This window comes from Myotis daubentonii, chromosome 2, assembly GCF_963259705.1.
Source record: "Myotis daubentonii chromosome 2, mMyoDau2.1, whole genome shotgun sequence".
In the NCBI taxonomy this organism is placed as follows: Eukaryota; Metazoa; Chordata; class Mammalia; order Chiroptera; family Vespertilionidae; genus Myotis; species Myotis daubentonii.
Window position 1 is genome coordinate 19794735 of NC_081841.1, and position 18387 is coordinate 19813121.

At 43.0% G+C, this 18387-nt stretch overlaps 1 protein-coding gene across 1 annotated transcript; it reads right to left on the reverse strand.

The window, feature by feature from the left end:
* Window positions 1–3669: 3669 nt before the first annotated feature.
* AMDHD1 (amidohydrolase domain containing 1) lies at window positions 3670–18306 on the reverse strand. The gene is made up of 9 exons (XM_059681937.1): window positions 18068–18306; window positions 16288–16394; window positions 14864–14928; window positions 12749–13026; window positions 10532–10757; window positions 7911–8035; window positions 6357–6450; window positions 5643–5803; window positions 3670–4543 (listed from the first exon to the last, which is right to left on the reverse strand). Exons 1-9 carry the CDS (start codon window positions 18202–18204, stop codon window positions 4456–4458), a joined length of 1281 nt encoding a protein of 426 aa, XP_059537920.1. The 5' UTR covers window positions 18205–18306; the 3' UTR covers window positions 3670–4455.
* Between the last annotated feature and the right edge of the window lie 81 nt (window positions 18307–18387).

Consider the following 18387-nt stretch of genomic DNA (forward strand, 5'->3'; position numbering starts at 1 on the left):
GAGTTAGAGTCACTGTGATGTCCTCCCCAGCAGGCTCACCTGGCTTCTTCACCTGCTGACAGAGGGGAAACCTCAAAGTACAAGGACTTTTCCAGCTTCTGCTGTTTCTGTTGGTCAGAGCAAGTCAAGGTCAACTTGGGAGAGAAGTACTCAAGGGCATGAACATATGATTTGGGGCTCATTACTCTATCAATCTACCACATACATAAAATCCCGTACATGACCTGAAATTTGTGGAGGAGAAAAAAAAAAGATAATTTTCATACTACTTTAAACTTGTACCTCATTTCTGGATCTGGTCACTGGATGATTATATTTTTTACTAGTGGCATGGTGCATGAAATTCGTGCTGGGGGGTGGGGATGTCCCTCAGCCAGGCCTGCACCCTCTCCAATCTGGGACCCCTCAAGGGATGTCCAACTGCCGGCTTATGGGATCGGACCTAAACCAGCAGTCAGACATCCCTCTCGCAATCCGGGACCGCTGGTTCCTAACCACTCACCTGCCTGCCTGCCTGATCACCCCCAACTACCCCCTCCACCAGCCTGATCGCCCCCAACTACCCTCCCTGTCGACCTGCTCACCCCCAACTGCCCTCCACTCCTGGCCTGATTGCCCCTAACCACCTCTGCCTCGGCCCTGCCACCATTACTTTGTCCAGAAGGTCTCCCGGAAGGTCTCCCAGTCTAATTAGCATATTATCCTTTTATTAGTATAGATTAAGCCTTCTAATTACCTCATAAGTCACATGATCACTGCATTTGGGGGGTTACTTCTGTTGAAGGTATTTATTAAATTTAAACATTGACAACACACACACACACACACACACACACACACACACACACACACACACCTGCCTGACAAGTATGGCTCATTGGTTGAGCATCGACCTATGATCCAGGAGGTCACAGTTTGATTCCTGGTCAGAGCACATGCCCAGTTTGTGGGCTCAATCCCCAGTGTGGGGCATGCAAGAGGCAGCCAATCAATGAATGATTCTCTCTCATCATTGATGTTTCTATCTCTCCCTTCCTCTCTGAAACCAATAAAAATATATTTAAAAAACAACAGCACATAAACCAACAACAACAAAAAAGAGTTGGTGGAAATTCATTTCAGCTCAGGGCATAGGCCTGGTGTGTCTCAAGGTATTCCATTCTCTTTGCTTAGTGATCAGTGCAAGGAAGGGCTGAGGTTGCAATTTGGGCCAATGAGACAGAGAAGAGTTTTACTAGAGTCTTCAAGAATTTGTTTTCTCTCCTGAGAACCACAACAGCCATCCTTTCTCACCCTCCTGCTGGATCTTAATGGGAGGCATAGAGCACCCATGCTGTGGGTAGCCATCCTGACTCAAGGGAGAAGATACTAGTAGCCGTGGGGTGACACCAACACCAGATGGCAGAGCAGAGGGAAGGAAGGAATCTGGGTCTTTAGCATTATTGAGCTTCCAGATAAACCAGTCCTCAGCCTGCTCTTCCTGTGAAATTTCCAAGGGTGAACCAATGAACTTCCTCATTCCCTAAGCCAGTTTTGGTCAGATTTTGGTACTTGTAGCTGTTAGCATTCCACCTTCCATGGCCACTGTTTGGGAGGTACTGTACCAGAGCTGTGGTGCGTCAATATAGCATGTGGCCCAATGAGGAGCACAGAGTAGAGTGTTCACATCTCACTTTCACCTGGACATCTAGCCCAGAAGGTCTCCTACTCTCTCTGCCAAGGGGCTTGTTCAAAGTATCTTGCCAGAGTCCACTCGCACAACAAATATTTGAGTGCCTGCTATGCACACGGAAGCCAGATTACTCTTTCTACAACAACACTCTTGGCCTGGTCCTAACCTACTCAAAAATGCCCGGTGGCTTCCCCTGACTTTACAATGAAGTTCTGGCCAGTGAGCCTGATACTCAAAGCCCTGTGAAAGCTGACCTCACCTTCTAGTCTCAGCTCCCCCCTGAGCTCCCTACTGTAGGAGGATTCATCACCTGTCTTCTGAACACTTCATGATGTTCCATCTTGGACCTTTCCCTCTCATCATAATCCTCCCAACCTCCAAAGCTGAGGATGGCAATCCCACCCCCATCCAACCTTGAAACTGTCTCTTCGCTTGGTTTTACTTTAACACTTGACTCCCCCATGAGCATCATCCTTTGACATTATATCAAGGAACTCATATGTTCTTTCCTATCAATAGATTAACTGCATCCCGAGGTTGGCCTGCTTAGTGTATTTTAACAAGTAATTTTTACTATGATGATCTGTATGCTTGTGCAGCCATTCATTAGTTCATTTATTGATCACCTGCTATGAACCAATCCCACATACTATATCCTGGGGTCACAACGAGGTCCCTGCCCTCTACTAACTCACTCCTCAAGAGAAAGACAGTTATTACAATGACATAATGACTGTATTTGAGGTACGGGAGCATGGTGGGGTGGGGGGGGCGACTAGTTCTGATTTCCCACCTAGAGAAGAGAGGAACAGCATTCCAGGCAGAGGGAACAGTGCTCCAAGGCAGATGGTGTTTGTGAGGAACAGGGTGGAAGTTTGTTTGGCTGGGGTCTTAGGCTGCAGCACTTCTCAGACTTCAAGGGGCACACAAATCACCAGGGGGCTTCCGCAGGCCTGGGTTGGGGCTGATGTTCTGCATTTGTAGACAGATCCCTTGAGTTGCAAGGCCTGGGAGGACTACGACAGTTCCTGGTGGGTACCCTCTTCTGCTTTCCTTCAAAAAAGACATGAATGCTATTTGTTTCGAGTGAGTGTCTCCTAGAGGGAAATAGGATGTGTGTCTTGGGTTCCAGGGCAGACCTAATATTTAATATTGGTTCTTACATCTCTCTCATTCATCCCAAATTCCAACCATTGACTAGGATCAGCGGTTTTCAACCTGTGGGTCGCCTAAGACCATCGGAAAACACATATATAATTACATATTGTTTTTGTGATTAATCACCGCTTTAATTATGTTCAATTTGTAACAATGAAATTGGGGGTCACCACAACATGAGGAACTGTATTAAAGGGTCGCGGCATTAGGAAGGTTGAGAACCACTGGACTAGGTGATCCCATACCCCCTCAAGACCCTTCTCCAAGCCTAGGAGGGATAGTGCCAGTGACCCCAGGCTGCTAGGTGGTGACAGTGATGTACCCTGTTACCCTTAACATTCCAACAAGGGGTAGGTTAATTTGATTTATACTGAATGTGGTAAAATCCTCACTCATTAACCTGAAACGGGTAATAATTTGGATAGTCATTGTTTATTCCTCAAATCATTTCTTCATAAGTAGGATAAAGTTTCATAACACAGTTATGATCATAAAGATGATTAAAACATTTTAAAAAGATTTCAACTAAACTTACATGAAGCAACTACAGGGTGTCCCAAAACAATGCATACACACTTTAACAGCTCAATTTTGAAAATGAACTGTATTTTAATAAACACTGACTTTATAATTATTCAGTGTCTGTGAGGTTGCGTTGGTGGTATAGTGGTGAGCATAGCTGCCTTCCAAAGTGTCTGTGTACATTTTGGGGGGACACTTATATATATAAGTAATCATCTACTCTTTATAAGTAATTCTGTAATTTTTTTATTTCCTAAAAAGCTCTAATAGATAAGGCGCTGATCTACATCCGGGGCTATAAGGAAACAACAACAATAATCATGACAGCACATATTTATTAAAGCTATGACATCTTTTCTATACAATTGTGATGTGAAGAATCAAAAACTTAAAAGCAATTTTTAAGAAATTACATTATTGGATTTTTGGTAAAAAAAAAAAAAAGCATCCATTACAAGAAGGCCCCAGTACCTGTGTGTAAAATGATGAGCCTTGAACTGTGCTGTGAAGTCTATTTTGAGCTAAGGTCGAAGGGAAACTAGAAATGGAAGGACACTCTCCCTCAGGGGACACTGATGCATTTCATTTGATGAACTTCTAGAAAGAACAAACTGGGTGGGGAAAGGAAAAACTACTTGCTATTCTAGAAGGCTGTATTTTAGCTTAATCTGGGGCATCTCACTTGGATTTCCTTCCATCCCCCAATTTTCACTAAATATTGTTAAAAAACTGAAATTTGAAAAGCGGAAACAAAATGGGATTTTCAAGCTGTGTCTACCTGATTGTCAATCTGCTTTTACCCACAAATGCGTTCTTGTGATCATTCATCATATTAATCTTCAGAATATTTATGACAAATATTTGTGACATAATGTAATGTTTTGAGATTATCATCACAATTGGTTTACCTGTTTCTATGTCCAGGTGCATATTAAATTAAAATAAGTTAATCCCTTGGGTTTTACAAGTGGATTAACAAAACAATGAAATGCATTTAGGTTTAAGTGACATCATTTTGGTAAACAGCTAAGGTATTTTAACTTCTAACATACTGTATTGATGCATTTTATACAATTAAAGTCTTCTCTTTCCTTTAAGATCTGTCATTTTTTATAGATGACTTTTCCTTTAGCTATAACATACTCGATTAATTCGTTATGGCCTCCAAACTGGTAAATCAAATGCTCCCATCTAGAAAGAAATCAAACATTACTTCAATACATACAAGTCAAAATTATCACTATCCTTAAATGCTAATTTAAAAATACATCCTCTAAAAAAAAAAAAAAATACATCCTCTAAAAATTTCTTTATACCTAGTCATTGATATTTGGGCTTTAAAAAAATGGCATATTACTTACTAACTAGCCTATGACAAATCAAATAATGTTTAATAATACCATTTAAGTATTTGAACTTAAAATATTTGATTCAATTAAGTAATGCACAAATGGTAACAACATCAACATTGTTTTCAGGAGAGAGAGTGGCCATGGCTGGCGTGGCTCAGGTGGTTGGAGTGTTGTCCTGTACGCCAAAAGTTGGCTGGTTCAATTCCTGGTCAGGGCACATACCCAGTTTGCAGGTTAGATCCCCATTCAGGGTATGTACAGGAGGTGGCCGATCAATGCTTCTCTCTCTCTCTGTCTCTCTGTCTCTCTCTCATTCTCTTTCCAAAAAAGTAATAATAATAAACTTTTTTAAGAAAAAAAAATGAGGGTGATTTATGACCACAGAGAGTAGAATTACAGAGCCACTCTCTTCTGTTGAAGGTGAGGTCCAAGCTGGGATAGGCTCACTAGAAGTGAGGGATCGAAGATTTAGAACAAGAAGACTCAAACTGTCACGTGGGAGACCCAGATGGCAGCAGACTGCGGGTCAGTAATTAGAAACCAGGACAGGAACACTGATGTGAGGATTTGGGGATCCAGAATCAGGGTGACAAGCTGAAGTTGGGACCTGTGTGGCCCAGTGTAAGCAGAAGGTCAGAAGCCAAACAGAAAAACAAAAACATATGCCAGAGGACACAAGTCCAAAGTCCGGGTAGAAGAGTAGAAGCCTAGGGATCTATGAAAGATCTAAGGTGGATGAAGAGACCGGAAAAGGGAGTCTACCCTGCGGTTTAGGACTTGTAGAGAGACTTTGTTGTAAAAGGATGAAGATGGATGGACTGGGTAGCTTCTGAGCCTACACTAATAGAGCCTGACACTAATAATTCATGGAAAAGGGTTTTAAACCAGGTCTATATCCCACAAGAGGCTTAAAACAGCTTAGTTGGGGATTCACTCACCTGGATGAATTGATGATAATGAGATCTCCCTGTTTGCCAACTTCCAAAGATCCATGTGTGTGCGATTTTCCCAGTGCATAAGCAGCATTGATGGTGGCTGCGGCCAAGGCCTCGGGCATGGACATTCTCATGTTTACACAGGCCAGATGCATGACCATTGGCTGAGATGGAAGAGAAAAGCGTCAGAGGAAAGTAACAAGAGGGCAACTGCTACCTGGGACATTTCTCCAACACAGCACAACAAATAATGGTGATTAAATGTGTAGGTGGAAATGGCTTGATTGATATGGGAACATTTAAACTTGCACATAAAGGTTCTTATGCTTTTGAAAAAAAATCCTTTATTATCAAGATTAGCCCCATGTGTATTTAATAGTTATTTACAACTTTTCAAGACCACTTAGTGTAGAAAATAAAGCTCCCCTCCATGCTTACTCACTAAAACTTCTTTGAGCTTATTCTATTCTCCAAGGGGAAAAATGGCTTATTATAAAACCACAATGCCCAAGGCTACCAGAAAACAATGCAAACAGTGTTTTCTCCTTTCTCTCTGCAGAAAAATCCAATTACACTACTATCTATATCTTTTTTTCTTGTTACACAGGAAAATATTTTTTGATGTTTGATACATTTGAAAAGAAGTATTTTAAAATAATTTATATGCTTGGTAGAAGTTTGATACTCTGCTCTGAAAGGCATATTGGAAATAATTACCATTGAAAAGCAATAGGCATTAGGGTTGAAGTCACTGCCCAAAGCAACTATTACTCCTTCATCTAACATCTTCCTGGCTCGAGGTTGCTTCAGCCTAAGGGAGGGGGAAAAAGACATCAGTATCCAGAATGGGAGCTTTTGCAGAATAAATGTTCCAAATAGAAGGAGACTTAGGATATCCAACCCTTATTTCTCCTGGGAGAAGAAACAGAAACTCAAGGTTAAGTGATCATTGATTGATATTTCCTGATTGTAGTCTACGTTAATGTATGTGTATAAGATCATAATAAGTTTCAGGAAAGCACTGACATAGTTCTTTCTTCTCCCTTATAACCATTACTCAAAGCTTTGTTTTTCAATTCCTAAGACAGCATTTTTCAACCTTAGCACAATTCATTTCTTGGGCTGGATAATTCTTTGTTGTGGAGTTGTTCTGTGCATTGTAGGATGTGTAGCAGAATCACTGGCTTCTATTCATCAGAGGTCAGTAGCACCACTTAGTTGTAACAAACAAAAAATGTCTCCAGACATTGACAAATGTCCCCTGAGGGGCAAAAATCACTCCAGGTCGATAACCACTGTGCTAAGGCCATACCTGCTGAATCACCTCCTTGAAAACCAGGTATCCCAACCTCACAGAAAGCACCTGGCTGTAAGAGGATAAAACTTCTCTTGAATGCTGGCCTCCCTGACCACAAACTTGTGGTCGTTATGCAGGTGGCACAAAGGAAAGGGTCAGAAGGGTCTCAGATTTGGTAGAGTTAGAGCAATGGCAGTTACACAAGATGGAGTAAATGTATTCAATCCACAGAGGGCACACAGCACAGTTCCTGGAGAGATTTTTACAGAATAGACATCTCCTCTTTCCTCTCACCCCCAGGATTTATGAGGATTCTGGTACACAATTGTGCACCCACACTCAACTTCTCAGAAAACAGCTCATGCAGATTCTGAATACTGTTAAGTATCCTTAAGATCTTATGCATGTTTTTTGTTTGTTTTGTTAGAGAGGAGAGAGAGGGAGAGAGAGAGAGAGATAGAGATGAGAGAGAGAGAGAGAGAGAGAGAGAGAGAGAGAGAGAGAGAGAGAAGAGAAAACATCAATTAGTTGCCTCCCTTAAGTGCCCTGACCAGGGATCAAGTCTGCAACCTTTGGGTGTATGGGACAACACTCCAAGCATCTAAGCCACCCAGTCAAGGCTTAGGCATATTTTTTAAAGTATAAAGCTTACTTCATTTTTTTTCTAATTATAAAGGTAATGCATACTGATTTTTCTTTAAATTAGAAACTCCAAAACTAGTTAAAAGAAAAGAAAAAGAAAGAGCCACCATCCCCAACACGCCCACCACTGAAGGTCAATTTAGTTCTGAGCTCCTTCCTCAGGAGAATTCATTTCTGAACATCATTCCAGAATTGGCACCTTCCATGAGCTAAGTTTTCTTGATCTGCATTAAGGGATTTGGAAGGGCAATGAGATTAGTTAGGCATCTTGGAGGTCTGTGTGTCCACAACGTGTACGTGCAGCTCTTGTGTGGGGGTGAGGTCGACCTCACCTGAGCATATAGGCCGTGGTGGGCAGAAGAACCGCGGAGCACCCAGCCGTTGCCATGGCAGCAATGCCTTCGTCACTCACTTCTTCCAGGTGACTGATTGCCCGGGCTCCCAGCTCAGCCCCGAGCTAAGCAGAATGAACAGAGAGAAAAAGATTTAACCAATAGCAACAACAAATTAATAGAGTGCCATGAGACTGCTTTTCCTGCCAAGATAAACAGCACTCTCTTAGGAAGATTTCCTGTCGACTGCCTTTCACAAGCACAAGCCCCGAAATGCATAAAATGTTTGTGATGGACATTCATTTGAAAAGTAGCTAGTGTGCTGCTTTAACAACCATTTGCCGACACAAATGCTTACTGACATTCTTCAGACATTTGCTAAAAGAGAAAATGTTATGGATCTTATGAATCAGAATAATACACTGAGTAATACTGATAACAAAATCTATGATAGCATCATAAAATCACAAGAAAAATGTATCTTGGGATGGCATTGCTCTCAGTGAAAGCAGATAATCAGTTAAGAAAACAAACTTTAAAAATGTGGATCATGTGTGTAATTTGAGAATACTCCTTGAGCTTGAGTTCTCTCCAGATGGAAAGTTTGGCTACATTGTCAGAAAAAAAACAAGAAGAGGCAATGCTGTGAGGATCATGGAACCACTAACGTGGATTACTTCTCATCTTGACAATTTTACTCCCTCTCGCTGCCCAGGATGAAAAGAGGTATGTTAAGAAGACATATTCCAAGGAGAGGAGAGGAGACAATATTTGACATTGCTCTGCAGCCCAGGGCAGTTGCAGTCCCCCCAACACCAGGGCAGGGAAGGCCCCTCATCAGCAGCTGGCTCAGGTCTAAGAGTGTCTGGACCACAGGACAGACTATGCTCCCCCAGAAGAGTTCCTTTCTGACCTTGGAATCACCCTCACTTTTCCAAACTTGATTTGCTCATCCCGGGTGTTGACCTCTATTGATTTAATTCACCAGTCACTCTCTACGGCCAAAGGTATCTTGTTGACCACCCCTTTCAGGTGTCACTTAACAAATATTCAACAACTATTTACTTAGTAAAGGCCATGGGTATGCCAGGCACTGCACTAAGCTCCAGGGACAGGGCTGTGTAAGACATGGGTGCAGTCCTCAATGTTTGCAGTCCAGCAGGGATCACAGAGGCAATTTCAACACAGTGGGATAAGTGCAGGAGGAGCTGTAACCCACTGCTGGAGAGCTTTGGGGGGGACCCCAGAGAAGCTGAGGCTAAGATGAAACATGGAAGGGAGTTAGAACTAATTGGACAAGGGGGAGTTCAGATTAGAGAAACAGTATGTGCAGGGCTGGTAGTTTAATGTGGCTGGTCCACCATAGACAGGGTGAAGGTGGTGAAAATAGGGAGGAGAGAGAAAGGAAGATAGAGAAGTAAACTAAGGCTGGATCCTGGCAAGTCTACATATAAGGAGTTTGGAATTCACCCTATGAGCAATCGTAAGCCTTTAGGTGGTTTTAAGCAATAGAAAGGACCGATAGATACACTACGAGGATGGATTACAGAAACAGATTCAAGTGGAGGCAAGCTTGGAGGCAAGAGCAGTTGTTACAGGAAACCAGGTGAGAGCTGATGGTGGTTGGACCCAGGCAGTGGGGTGAAGAGATGTGGACCTAGAGATATGCAGGAGGAAATTGGCAGAACTTGTTGGTTGGTTGAAATGTGGTAGGTGAAGGGGAGGGAGGAGTCAAATGATCGGGTTTTTGATTTAGGCAATAGATAATGGTGTCATTCACTGGGGCAGGAAACACAGGGCACAATTTGGAAGTGATTTTAAAAGCTCAAGCAGGACATGTGGTTAAGACACATGTGGGGTATCTACATCTGTATTTATACCCAAGGGAAGTTGTCCATTTAGTGCCTCACCCCACTCAAGAGCTGTCTTATTCACTGATGAATTCTCCGTGCCTTCAACAGTGCCTGGCACACACTAGACACTCAAATATTTGTTGAAAGCATAAATAAATGAATCTGGGTAAGACTTATAGATTTGAAAATCATGTCCTCGCTATTAATGGTGTGCTTCACTCACGTTCATCTGAATGATGCCACGGAAAACCCTAGGAGCTGCATGTGAAATTAATAGACTCTGCTAGTATGGCTTTCTGTACCAACCAAAATAGGTTGTGGATTTAATCAGTGAGATCACAAAGGTACTTCTTTCCTACTAACATCACCAGCAGGTGATAATAAAAGTAAATTACCAGCCCGGACGGAGTGGCGTCGACCTGTGAACCAGGAGGTCACGGTTCAATTCCCGTTCAGGGCACATGCCTGAGTTTCGGACTTGCTCCCCAGTAAGGGGCATGTGGGAGGCAGCCGATCAATGGTTCTCTCCCTCTCCCTTCCCTTTGTCTCTGAAATTTAAAAAACAAAAACAAACAAACAAAACAGCAAAAAAGTAAATTTCTAATAGAGGTCAGGAATTCCAAGGCTCAACCTGAGCAATCTGCACATTGTTCAAACAAATTTTCCCACCCTCTATCTTTTCAGAAGGCTACTCCTGTCTTTGAATAAACTAGGTAAGTTTTCCATAACCTGAGTGTTGACAAAGGAAAAGCCAAAAGTCAACTGTACCTCTGCAGCCTTCATCGGGTGGAGTTCATCCCCATGGAAGTTAATCTGTAACCCTATATCTTTTCCACCTTGAAGAATCCTTCTGGTAGAATCCAGGTCAAAGACACCCTTCTCACAGAACACATCTATATTGTCAACGTGAATCTGCCCATTTCTGCCAAGTTCCTTCAGTTTTGGGAGGTGGTTATTGATTATGTCATCAGCAGCTTCAGTAGCAGTTTTTCCTCTGAGGGAAGAAAAGAACATTTCCATTGGCAAATATATTTTTTAACTAGAAGAAGGGTTTTTTGGTGCTTGGAGAATCTGAGAAACTGTAGGTAAATGACCTCAAGCCTCAGAAAAGTACAGAAAGAATCAAAGCTATTAACAATTGTGACATGCCTACACAGCAGAGGTGTTGATAAGACTTCTATATGCTCTGACCCTATTCACAGAGACTCAAATGGCTCATCCATTCTGGCACACCAGTGTTGCCTTTGGGAATGCCAGCAACTTCATCTGGCTGAAAAAACAGAATCTACTTGTCAAGGGCACCTAGAGGGCATCCTGAAGGCGTCCCTGACAACCCAACTGCAGGCCTCTTACCTGGGCCCCAGCTATCACCCTGTCTTTTTCTTCCTCTACACCAGTGATGGCGAACCTTATGAGCTTAGTGTGTCAGCATTTTGAAAAACCCTAACTTAACTCTGATGCCATGTCACATATAGAAATTTTTTGATATTTGCAACCATAGTAAAACAAAAACTTATATTTTTGATATTTATTTTATATATTTAAATGCCATTTAACGAAGAAAAATCAACCAAAAACTGAGTTTGCGTGTCACCTCTGACATGCGTGTCATAGGTTCACCATCACTGCTCTACACTATTTCTAGAAGCATCTGCCTAAGGCTTCCTGTCTCACCATTTGGGGACATGGAAGAAGAGGCTAGTAGAAGGCCCCAAAATTCTCAATGAGATTCTGGGGTAGTTATATATTAGGAAGGGCTGGGCTTTTGAAGTCAAATACACACAGAGCTCTACCGCTTGCTAGCTACCTAACTCTTTGGACACGTGATTTAGCTGTCCTTTGGCATACTCTGAGCCTCAGGCTTTATCACTGGGCACCAAGGTGCAGACCTCAGAGGCTCATTGGCAGATGGAGAAACCTCTAAAACTTTAGTCCCATAATTGGCACATAGAAGCCTCTCACTCAGTGAAAACCATTCAGGTAGGTAGATAGAGGAGATGGGCACTTACATATAATTCTCAAGATAATCGTATAAAATAGGGTGTTATGTAGCTATTTTATAGATTAGTAATTCATGTTCAAAAAGTTAGAAGATACCTCAAAATCACCCAACTGGAAGTAGTTAAGCTGGATTCAGACCCAGGTCTGCTACCACTCCAAAGTTTGAGTCTTTTCTACCATGTTACACTGTCCTTTTATCAAAAAAACCCACAAAAAACAGGCCATCACACACCTTATATTCCATTTGAAAAAAAAATCTGTTTCTATAAACATGCTCTTCCCAGAAGTCTTAGGGCAGTTTCAAGCTTTAATAATTTCAGAAATGTAAATGCTAAAGACATACAATAAACGTAATTGGAAATATGAAGTATGTACTTGTGCTTCTTTTCTACATAATTCGTTTTCACCTTTTAATAATAAATTTCAATGTTAATTTCTTTAGTTCCTCTGAAGATGGTAATCACAAAATTACCATGAAAATGTTCTGTTTTAGAGTTCTCGAAACGAAATACATTTTATAAAATATATAAATTCTTTTTTCAAATAATTTTTTGCAAGCCTGTAGCATTTATATATCTAAGTTGTCAAAACCTAAAACTGCACTGAGACAATGGAGTAGCTTGTGAATTTCCAAGTCCTGGATTTCTTTGGGATCTTTTAGTTCCGGGCCTGCCTTCCAGTCTAGAAATTCCAGGACACAAGATGCAGCAGGAGACAGCCATCCTCATCTCTCTTTTTCAACCCAAAGAGTTGTGAGCATCTCTTCTTCCTTCACCATCAGGGGACTAGCAAAGTGATGGGTCTGGTGGGGGTCACCTTCCTAGAACCATGTGTGAGATGACTGACTGACCATCAGACTCAGAACACCTTCCCAAGGACTTCTACAGATCTCTCTGCAAGAGCTAAAGCTGTGAGCCGCCCTTGGGAAAGCGGCCCCTTCAATGCCCAACCGAGTTAAACGCCGGTCCCATCGGCTGCGGTTACTTTGGCACTGAGTGAGCCCCGCAGTACGTGGCCGAGATGCCGATGGCCATCTGCCGCCGGGCGCGCTCGATCACGCGGAGCATCTTGAGCTCGGTCTCCAGGTTGAGGCCGTAGCCGCTCTTGCACTCCACCAGCGTGGTCCCCGCCCTCATCATGCACTGCAGCCGCTGCTGCAAGGAGCCGAACAGCTCCTCCTCCGAGGCCTGGCGCGTGCGCTCCACCGTGAAGTTGATCCCTCCTCCGGCCTGGTGGATTTCCATGTAGGTGGCTCCTGCCAACTGAACACAACGCTCAGCTCACCGTTAGGCAGAGCAAATGCAGGGAGGTTGCAGGCAGGTCTGCAGAACCTACCTGCGGTGGGGGAGGGGAAGGGTATTCAAAACGATTCACAATCTATATGCTAGTAGTGACTAGCCAATCAGAAAAGGGGTGGGTGCAGGCAATTCCCAGGGAAATACTGGGATGGCAGAGATGGGAGATGTGGTGGAGACTTCTGGTCTCAGGGCAGCGGCAATTTACTACGCGGTACAAAAGTATTTCAGTTTTTTAACAATCCAGTCTACCCAGTGTATACCAGTTAAATCTCTGCCCATGTCTCAGCACCTTTAAGGAAACAAAGGCCCCAGGGGAAGGCCCCGCTGCAGCCATTCAAATCTCCACCAAAGAGACCTCAGTATTTGGCCACAAGAGTTTGGGACCTGACCTCTGTGGCTCAAGCAAATGAAGAGGCTCTTTGTGGGATCCCACTGGGCTCCTGTTACTCTGGGCAGCAGGAGTGTGGTGCAAACGCAGTCTGCCTGCGGGGGTCTCCGCCATGTTCATCTGGGTTCTGCCATGGTGAGCTGGTGAAGGCAACGGACACCCTTCCCTCTGTGGGCCCCACTTTCCACGTCTATGCAATGAGAGAACTGGATTGCAAAGCTCTACGGTTGCTTTTTAGAAACCTGGCTCTGAAAAGTTGGCTCTGAAATCCTGTGATTTAATAAAGAAGTCTTAAAAGCAGCTCTAGTGTGTTGAGGAAGGTACACAATATCTGAGAATTTTTTCTTTTCCTAAATAATGCAATTTAGCTGTTAGCATACAGACATTCTCAGAAACAAAGTGAAGAAAAGGTATGGAGAAAACTCAAGTGGGTATCACCAAAAGGAAAAAGCCAACCTGGAAAGGCTACATGCTGTATAATTCCAACTATATGGAGACAGTATAAAGATCGGTGGTTGCCAGGGGTGGGCGGAAGAAAGGAATGAACAGGCGGAGTGCAGAGGATTTTGAGGGCAGTGTAACTACTCTGTATGATCCCACAATGGTGGGTACATGTCATTGTACATTTGTCCAAACCCAAGGTAATGTAAACTACGGGCTCTGGGTGATAATGTGTGTCAGTGTAGGTTCACCCATTGTAGCAAATGTACCACTCTGCTGGAGGATGTTGAAAATGGGGAAGACTGGGGCGGTGGATGGAAGGTATGCGGAAAATTTCTGTAGCTTCCGCTCAGTCTTGCTGTGAACCTAAAACTGCTCTAAAAGCTAAATTCTGCTAAAAACAAACAACGTAAAATTGGCTCCAACTAGCGATTTGCGGGTCTACATCTTATCAATGACTGATATTTTTATGTTTCTTAATAAATCTCATTTTTCTTCTGGAAAAAATGAGAACAATATGAGACGTATTTTATTTTTGTTATGAGCAATATATTTTTCCTGGTTTGACCCTAATGAATGGTGATTTTCAAACTGTTTCCTGGAGCCTTTTCAAAGGCTCCCAGAGCTGGTGGGATGGGTTGGGGGAAGGAAAAGAGAGGAGAAATTAGTGAGCAAGGCAGCTCAGCGCTGTTAGAATGAAGATTCTACAGTTAAAATTTTTTGAAAACTATTATACTTAAAGCGATTGTTATCCCTGTGCATAGTATAAAGATTTGGGACAGTTATAAAATAGTTAGTTTTGTTCTAATTTATTTTCCATAGTCCAGGCCAGTAAAAATATCCTTAAAAAGACACATAAGCAAAGACACAATGTCAAATCTATGTTGCAAAGCCTGACAGCCCACAGACTCTTTAGAAAAAGACTTGTCTGTTTGTTTATGCTTCATTTTGATTTGCATTCATTGCAATTACCTTCATTGCAAACTCGTGAACTCTCTCACCAGCCCATACTGGATGTGTGTGTGCATCCACCAAACCTGTAATCAAGAAATCAAATCATTTTTAAAGTTAAGAATCAGAAAGCCCTTAGGTAGCAGGCCCAATACACATCCTGCTCTTTGGAAAGCATGAGGGTGGTCAGCCATCTTGGAGGGGGTGGAAGAGGAAGAATTTGTCTATTAGAGGCCAGCTCTAAAAGAGGAGGGTGACTCAACATGATGCAAATATTCCTTTAAAAAAATACAGCTCCTTTTGCCCATTAAGCTCATGCTCACCAAGCGAGCTTTTGAAATAGGATGTCAACCCTGAGTTGAGCAAAACCAATGACCATATCACCAAGGTGATAGTCTGGGTGTGAAAACAGAATCATACAATCCCTACTGTCAACCTTGAGAAAGAAAAATATGAAATCAGAAAGATAAACCTTTCTTCAAGAAAGAAATATATTTTAATTAAAGAGAAACTATAAAGCAATCACTTGGAACTTTTGTTTACCCTGGTACAATTCAGAAAAGTGTGTCTTTCCAGGTTATGTAAAATACCTAATGGATCAAGTGGCTGATGAGTGGGTTCTGATTTGGAGTAAAATCAAAAGTCCTTATTCAGATCACTTTCTATTGTATTCTGTGCTTTCTCATAAGGTTTCACCCTGGCTTTATCTTCTATCTCCCAAGAGCCAAAAGGTAGAAGCTCTATCAGATATACACAATACACACTTGAAATGGATAAATATTAGCTTCTAAGTTTGCACAGAACTCAGAGTTTGTGAAACTTGTTTCAGATCATTACACAAAGCCACAAAACATAGATCATATAGGAGGGAATGGTAAATAAGCTGATTCTGTTGTCAATCTCCAAAGATACATCGTCAGTGAAATCTCTAGGGATTTTTCTTTCCTTTTCCCATCTAGAGATGGGTCCTTTGTTGCATATTCTATTGTTATTTAAAGTATATTCTGGTAGTGGAAGTAGCAGTTTTCCCTGTTTGCCTTCCCTACACAACACATTAATAAAATTCTTCTCACAGTTTTTTAACCTAAACACAACACACCTGGTCTCTCTGCGTTATGTGAATGGGAAGAAGTGGAATGGATGGATGAGTCCGAGTCCCAGCTTGCCCTTTACCTGTGTAGCAATCAAGGGTAAGATATTTCACCCCTGAACTTCAGTGTTCTAACCTGTAACATGCCCATAATGATCTTACCTTACAGGGCAGTTAAAGGATTCAATGTGAAAATATGTTTGTAAAGCAGCTAGCCATTTAATAGTAGAAATTAGATAAATTATAATTATTATATTTTAATATCATTGTAGGACCCTCTTTAAAACAAGCTACTACTCTTCTTTTTTATTTTACTAAAAATGAATTCGGGGTTTTACTGAAAAGAGGTTGATACCTGGCAAGATGCATTTCCCAGAACAGTCAATTCTTTCTTCAAACGTGTCTTCAGAAAACTGTTCTTGAATAACATCAGCAGGACCGATGGCTTTTATCAACCCATCCCTGAAGAAAAATCAAGGAATAATTACTAGTGTTTGGGGAACTATTGTGAGAAATCTGACTAATGATTTAAAATATGTTATCGATGTCTCTTGGTGTCAGTCAATATTTACTGTATTTCTTTTTTGAAGTTCTGTCTTTCGGAAAGTGGCTCTAGCCACCTGTAAGGCAAAAGGTCAACTCATGTGTAGCAGAGAATGCTAGTTGTTCTCTGAGACCAATGTTCCCTTTTCTCAAGGTGCTAGATTCCTAAAATTTAGCTGGACACATGATCACCCAGAATAAAGATACATTTCCCAGTCTCTTGGCAACCTGGCGTGGCCATGTGACTAATTTTAGCCAATAGGATTGCTTTCTCTTCCTCTTTCCTAGTGGAAATATAGACACCATGAGAGATTGAGCAGCCCCCTGGGATGATGGAGTGACTGGAGCAAAAGGGTCTTGCACAACAGAGCAAGATAGTGGGGGGCCTGAATCCTCAGGACTCCAGATTGTGGCCATCAGCTAGCCTTGGATTCTTACTTTTGTGCAATTCCGCTAACTGATTTTAACAGATTTTGACAGTAACTCTGGAAATGGTTGGATCCCTTTGTTAATTAGAAACACACAGTCCCTAAAAGTTGAACTCTTACACAACCCTAAGCAGCTCAGCTACGAGGTGATACTGACTGACTGCTCTTGCACAAGCCCTGCCACGTAGCTCTCCAATTCAAACTGGTGTCCAACCCTTATTCCCACCCCAGGCCCGCCCTCCCAAACGGGCTGTTCTGTTATTCACTTCTAGCAGGAAGTGCAGAAGGTTTAAGGAAAATAATTGAAAATGCCCTTGTTTTCTGGTGGCTGAACCGTAATTTCCTATTACCCCCAAACCATCACCATCTAAACCAGCGGTTCTCAACCTGTGGGTCGCAACCCCTTTGGGGGTCCAATGACCCTTTCACAAGGGTCGCCTAAGACCATCCTTCATATCAGATATTTACATTACAATGCATAACAGTAGGAACATTACAGTTATGAAGTAGTAACGAAAGTAATTTTATGGTTGGGTCACAACATGAGGAACCGTATTTAAAGGGCCAGAAGGTTGAGAACCACTGAAACGTTTGCCTAACGTTTGCCGTATAGTTTCCAAGCTTTAGTGCACAGAAGAAAGGAGTGGAAGAGGTATTTATAAAAATTCAGGTCTCAGAACTCCACCCACGGAGATGCTGGGGATGAAAAGAAAAAATGGATCTGGAGATGAAGGTAGCGGGGAGGTGGCCGGTCTGAAATCTGTCTTTTTATTTATTTATTTATTTATTTATTTATTTATTTATTTATTTATTTATTTATTTATTTATTTATTTAATCTCAGGCCCATCTGACGCAGGTGGCCCCTTGGCCACACTACAAGAAGCCCTGGAAGGAGCCCCAACCCCTTCTGATTGCTGGACAATGATATTTTATCAGCAGAGGCGTCCCAGTGCCATGTGCAGCTTGAGTGCCGTTTTTTTCCACCGAATGACAACCCGAGACCGTCAAACCTGTTAGCAACAGGCTCCTAAAAGGCAGTCCAGCCAATGTCTCGCCGGGTTCGGGAAAGCTTTTACCCGGTTTCCCTCCACAGCGCACACATTCTAGAAAAAGCGGCCAGCTAGGACCCGTCGGACGGGTCCCTCCAACCCGCAGCCACTTACGTGCCCACCACCAGGCTGGCGCCCTCCAGCACCGCCAGGCTGCGCAGCGCGTCCCGCGCCAGGAAGCGCTCCCCGCGGGCGCACACCAGCACCACCTGCCGCGCGTTCTCCAGCAGGAGGCGGTGGTCGCCCGCCATGTCGCCGCGCGCCGCGGCTCGCGAGACGGTCAGCAGGCAGTGGCCGCGGGAGGGACAGCGGAGGAGGGTGCAGGCCCGCAGGCGGCGCCGCCCGCCGGGGCCGGAGGGTGGAGCAGGGGCGGGCGCTCGCAGCCCTTCCAAACCCAGGACGAACGCGCGCTTCCCCCACTCCCCCAAACCTTG

Bases quoted from the DNA above. Each gene is read 5' to 3' on its own strand.
- AMDHD1 (XM_059681937.1), bottom strand. From the start codon at position 18,204: ATGGCGGGCGACCACCGCCTCCTGCTGGAGAACGCGCGGCAGGTGGTG. The intron at 13,027-14,863 runs GTAATTGCAATG...CGTTGTGTTCAG, and splicing joins TTCACGAGTTTGCAATGAAG to TTGGCAGGAGCCACCTACAT. The intron at 8,036-10,531 runs GTACAGTTGACT...CATTCTGCTTAG, and splicing joins ACCCGATGAAGGCTGCAGAG to CTCGGGGCTGAGCTGGGAGC.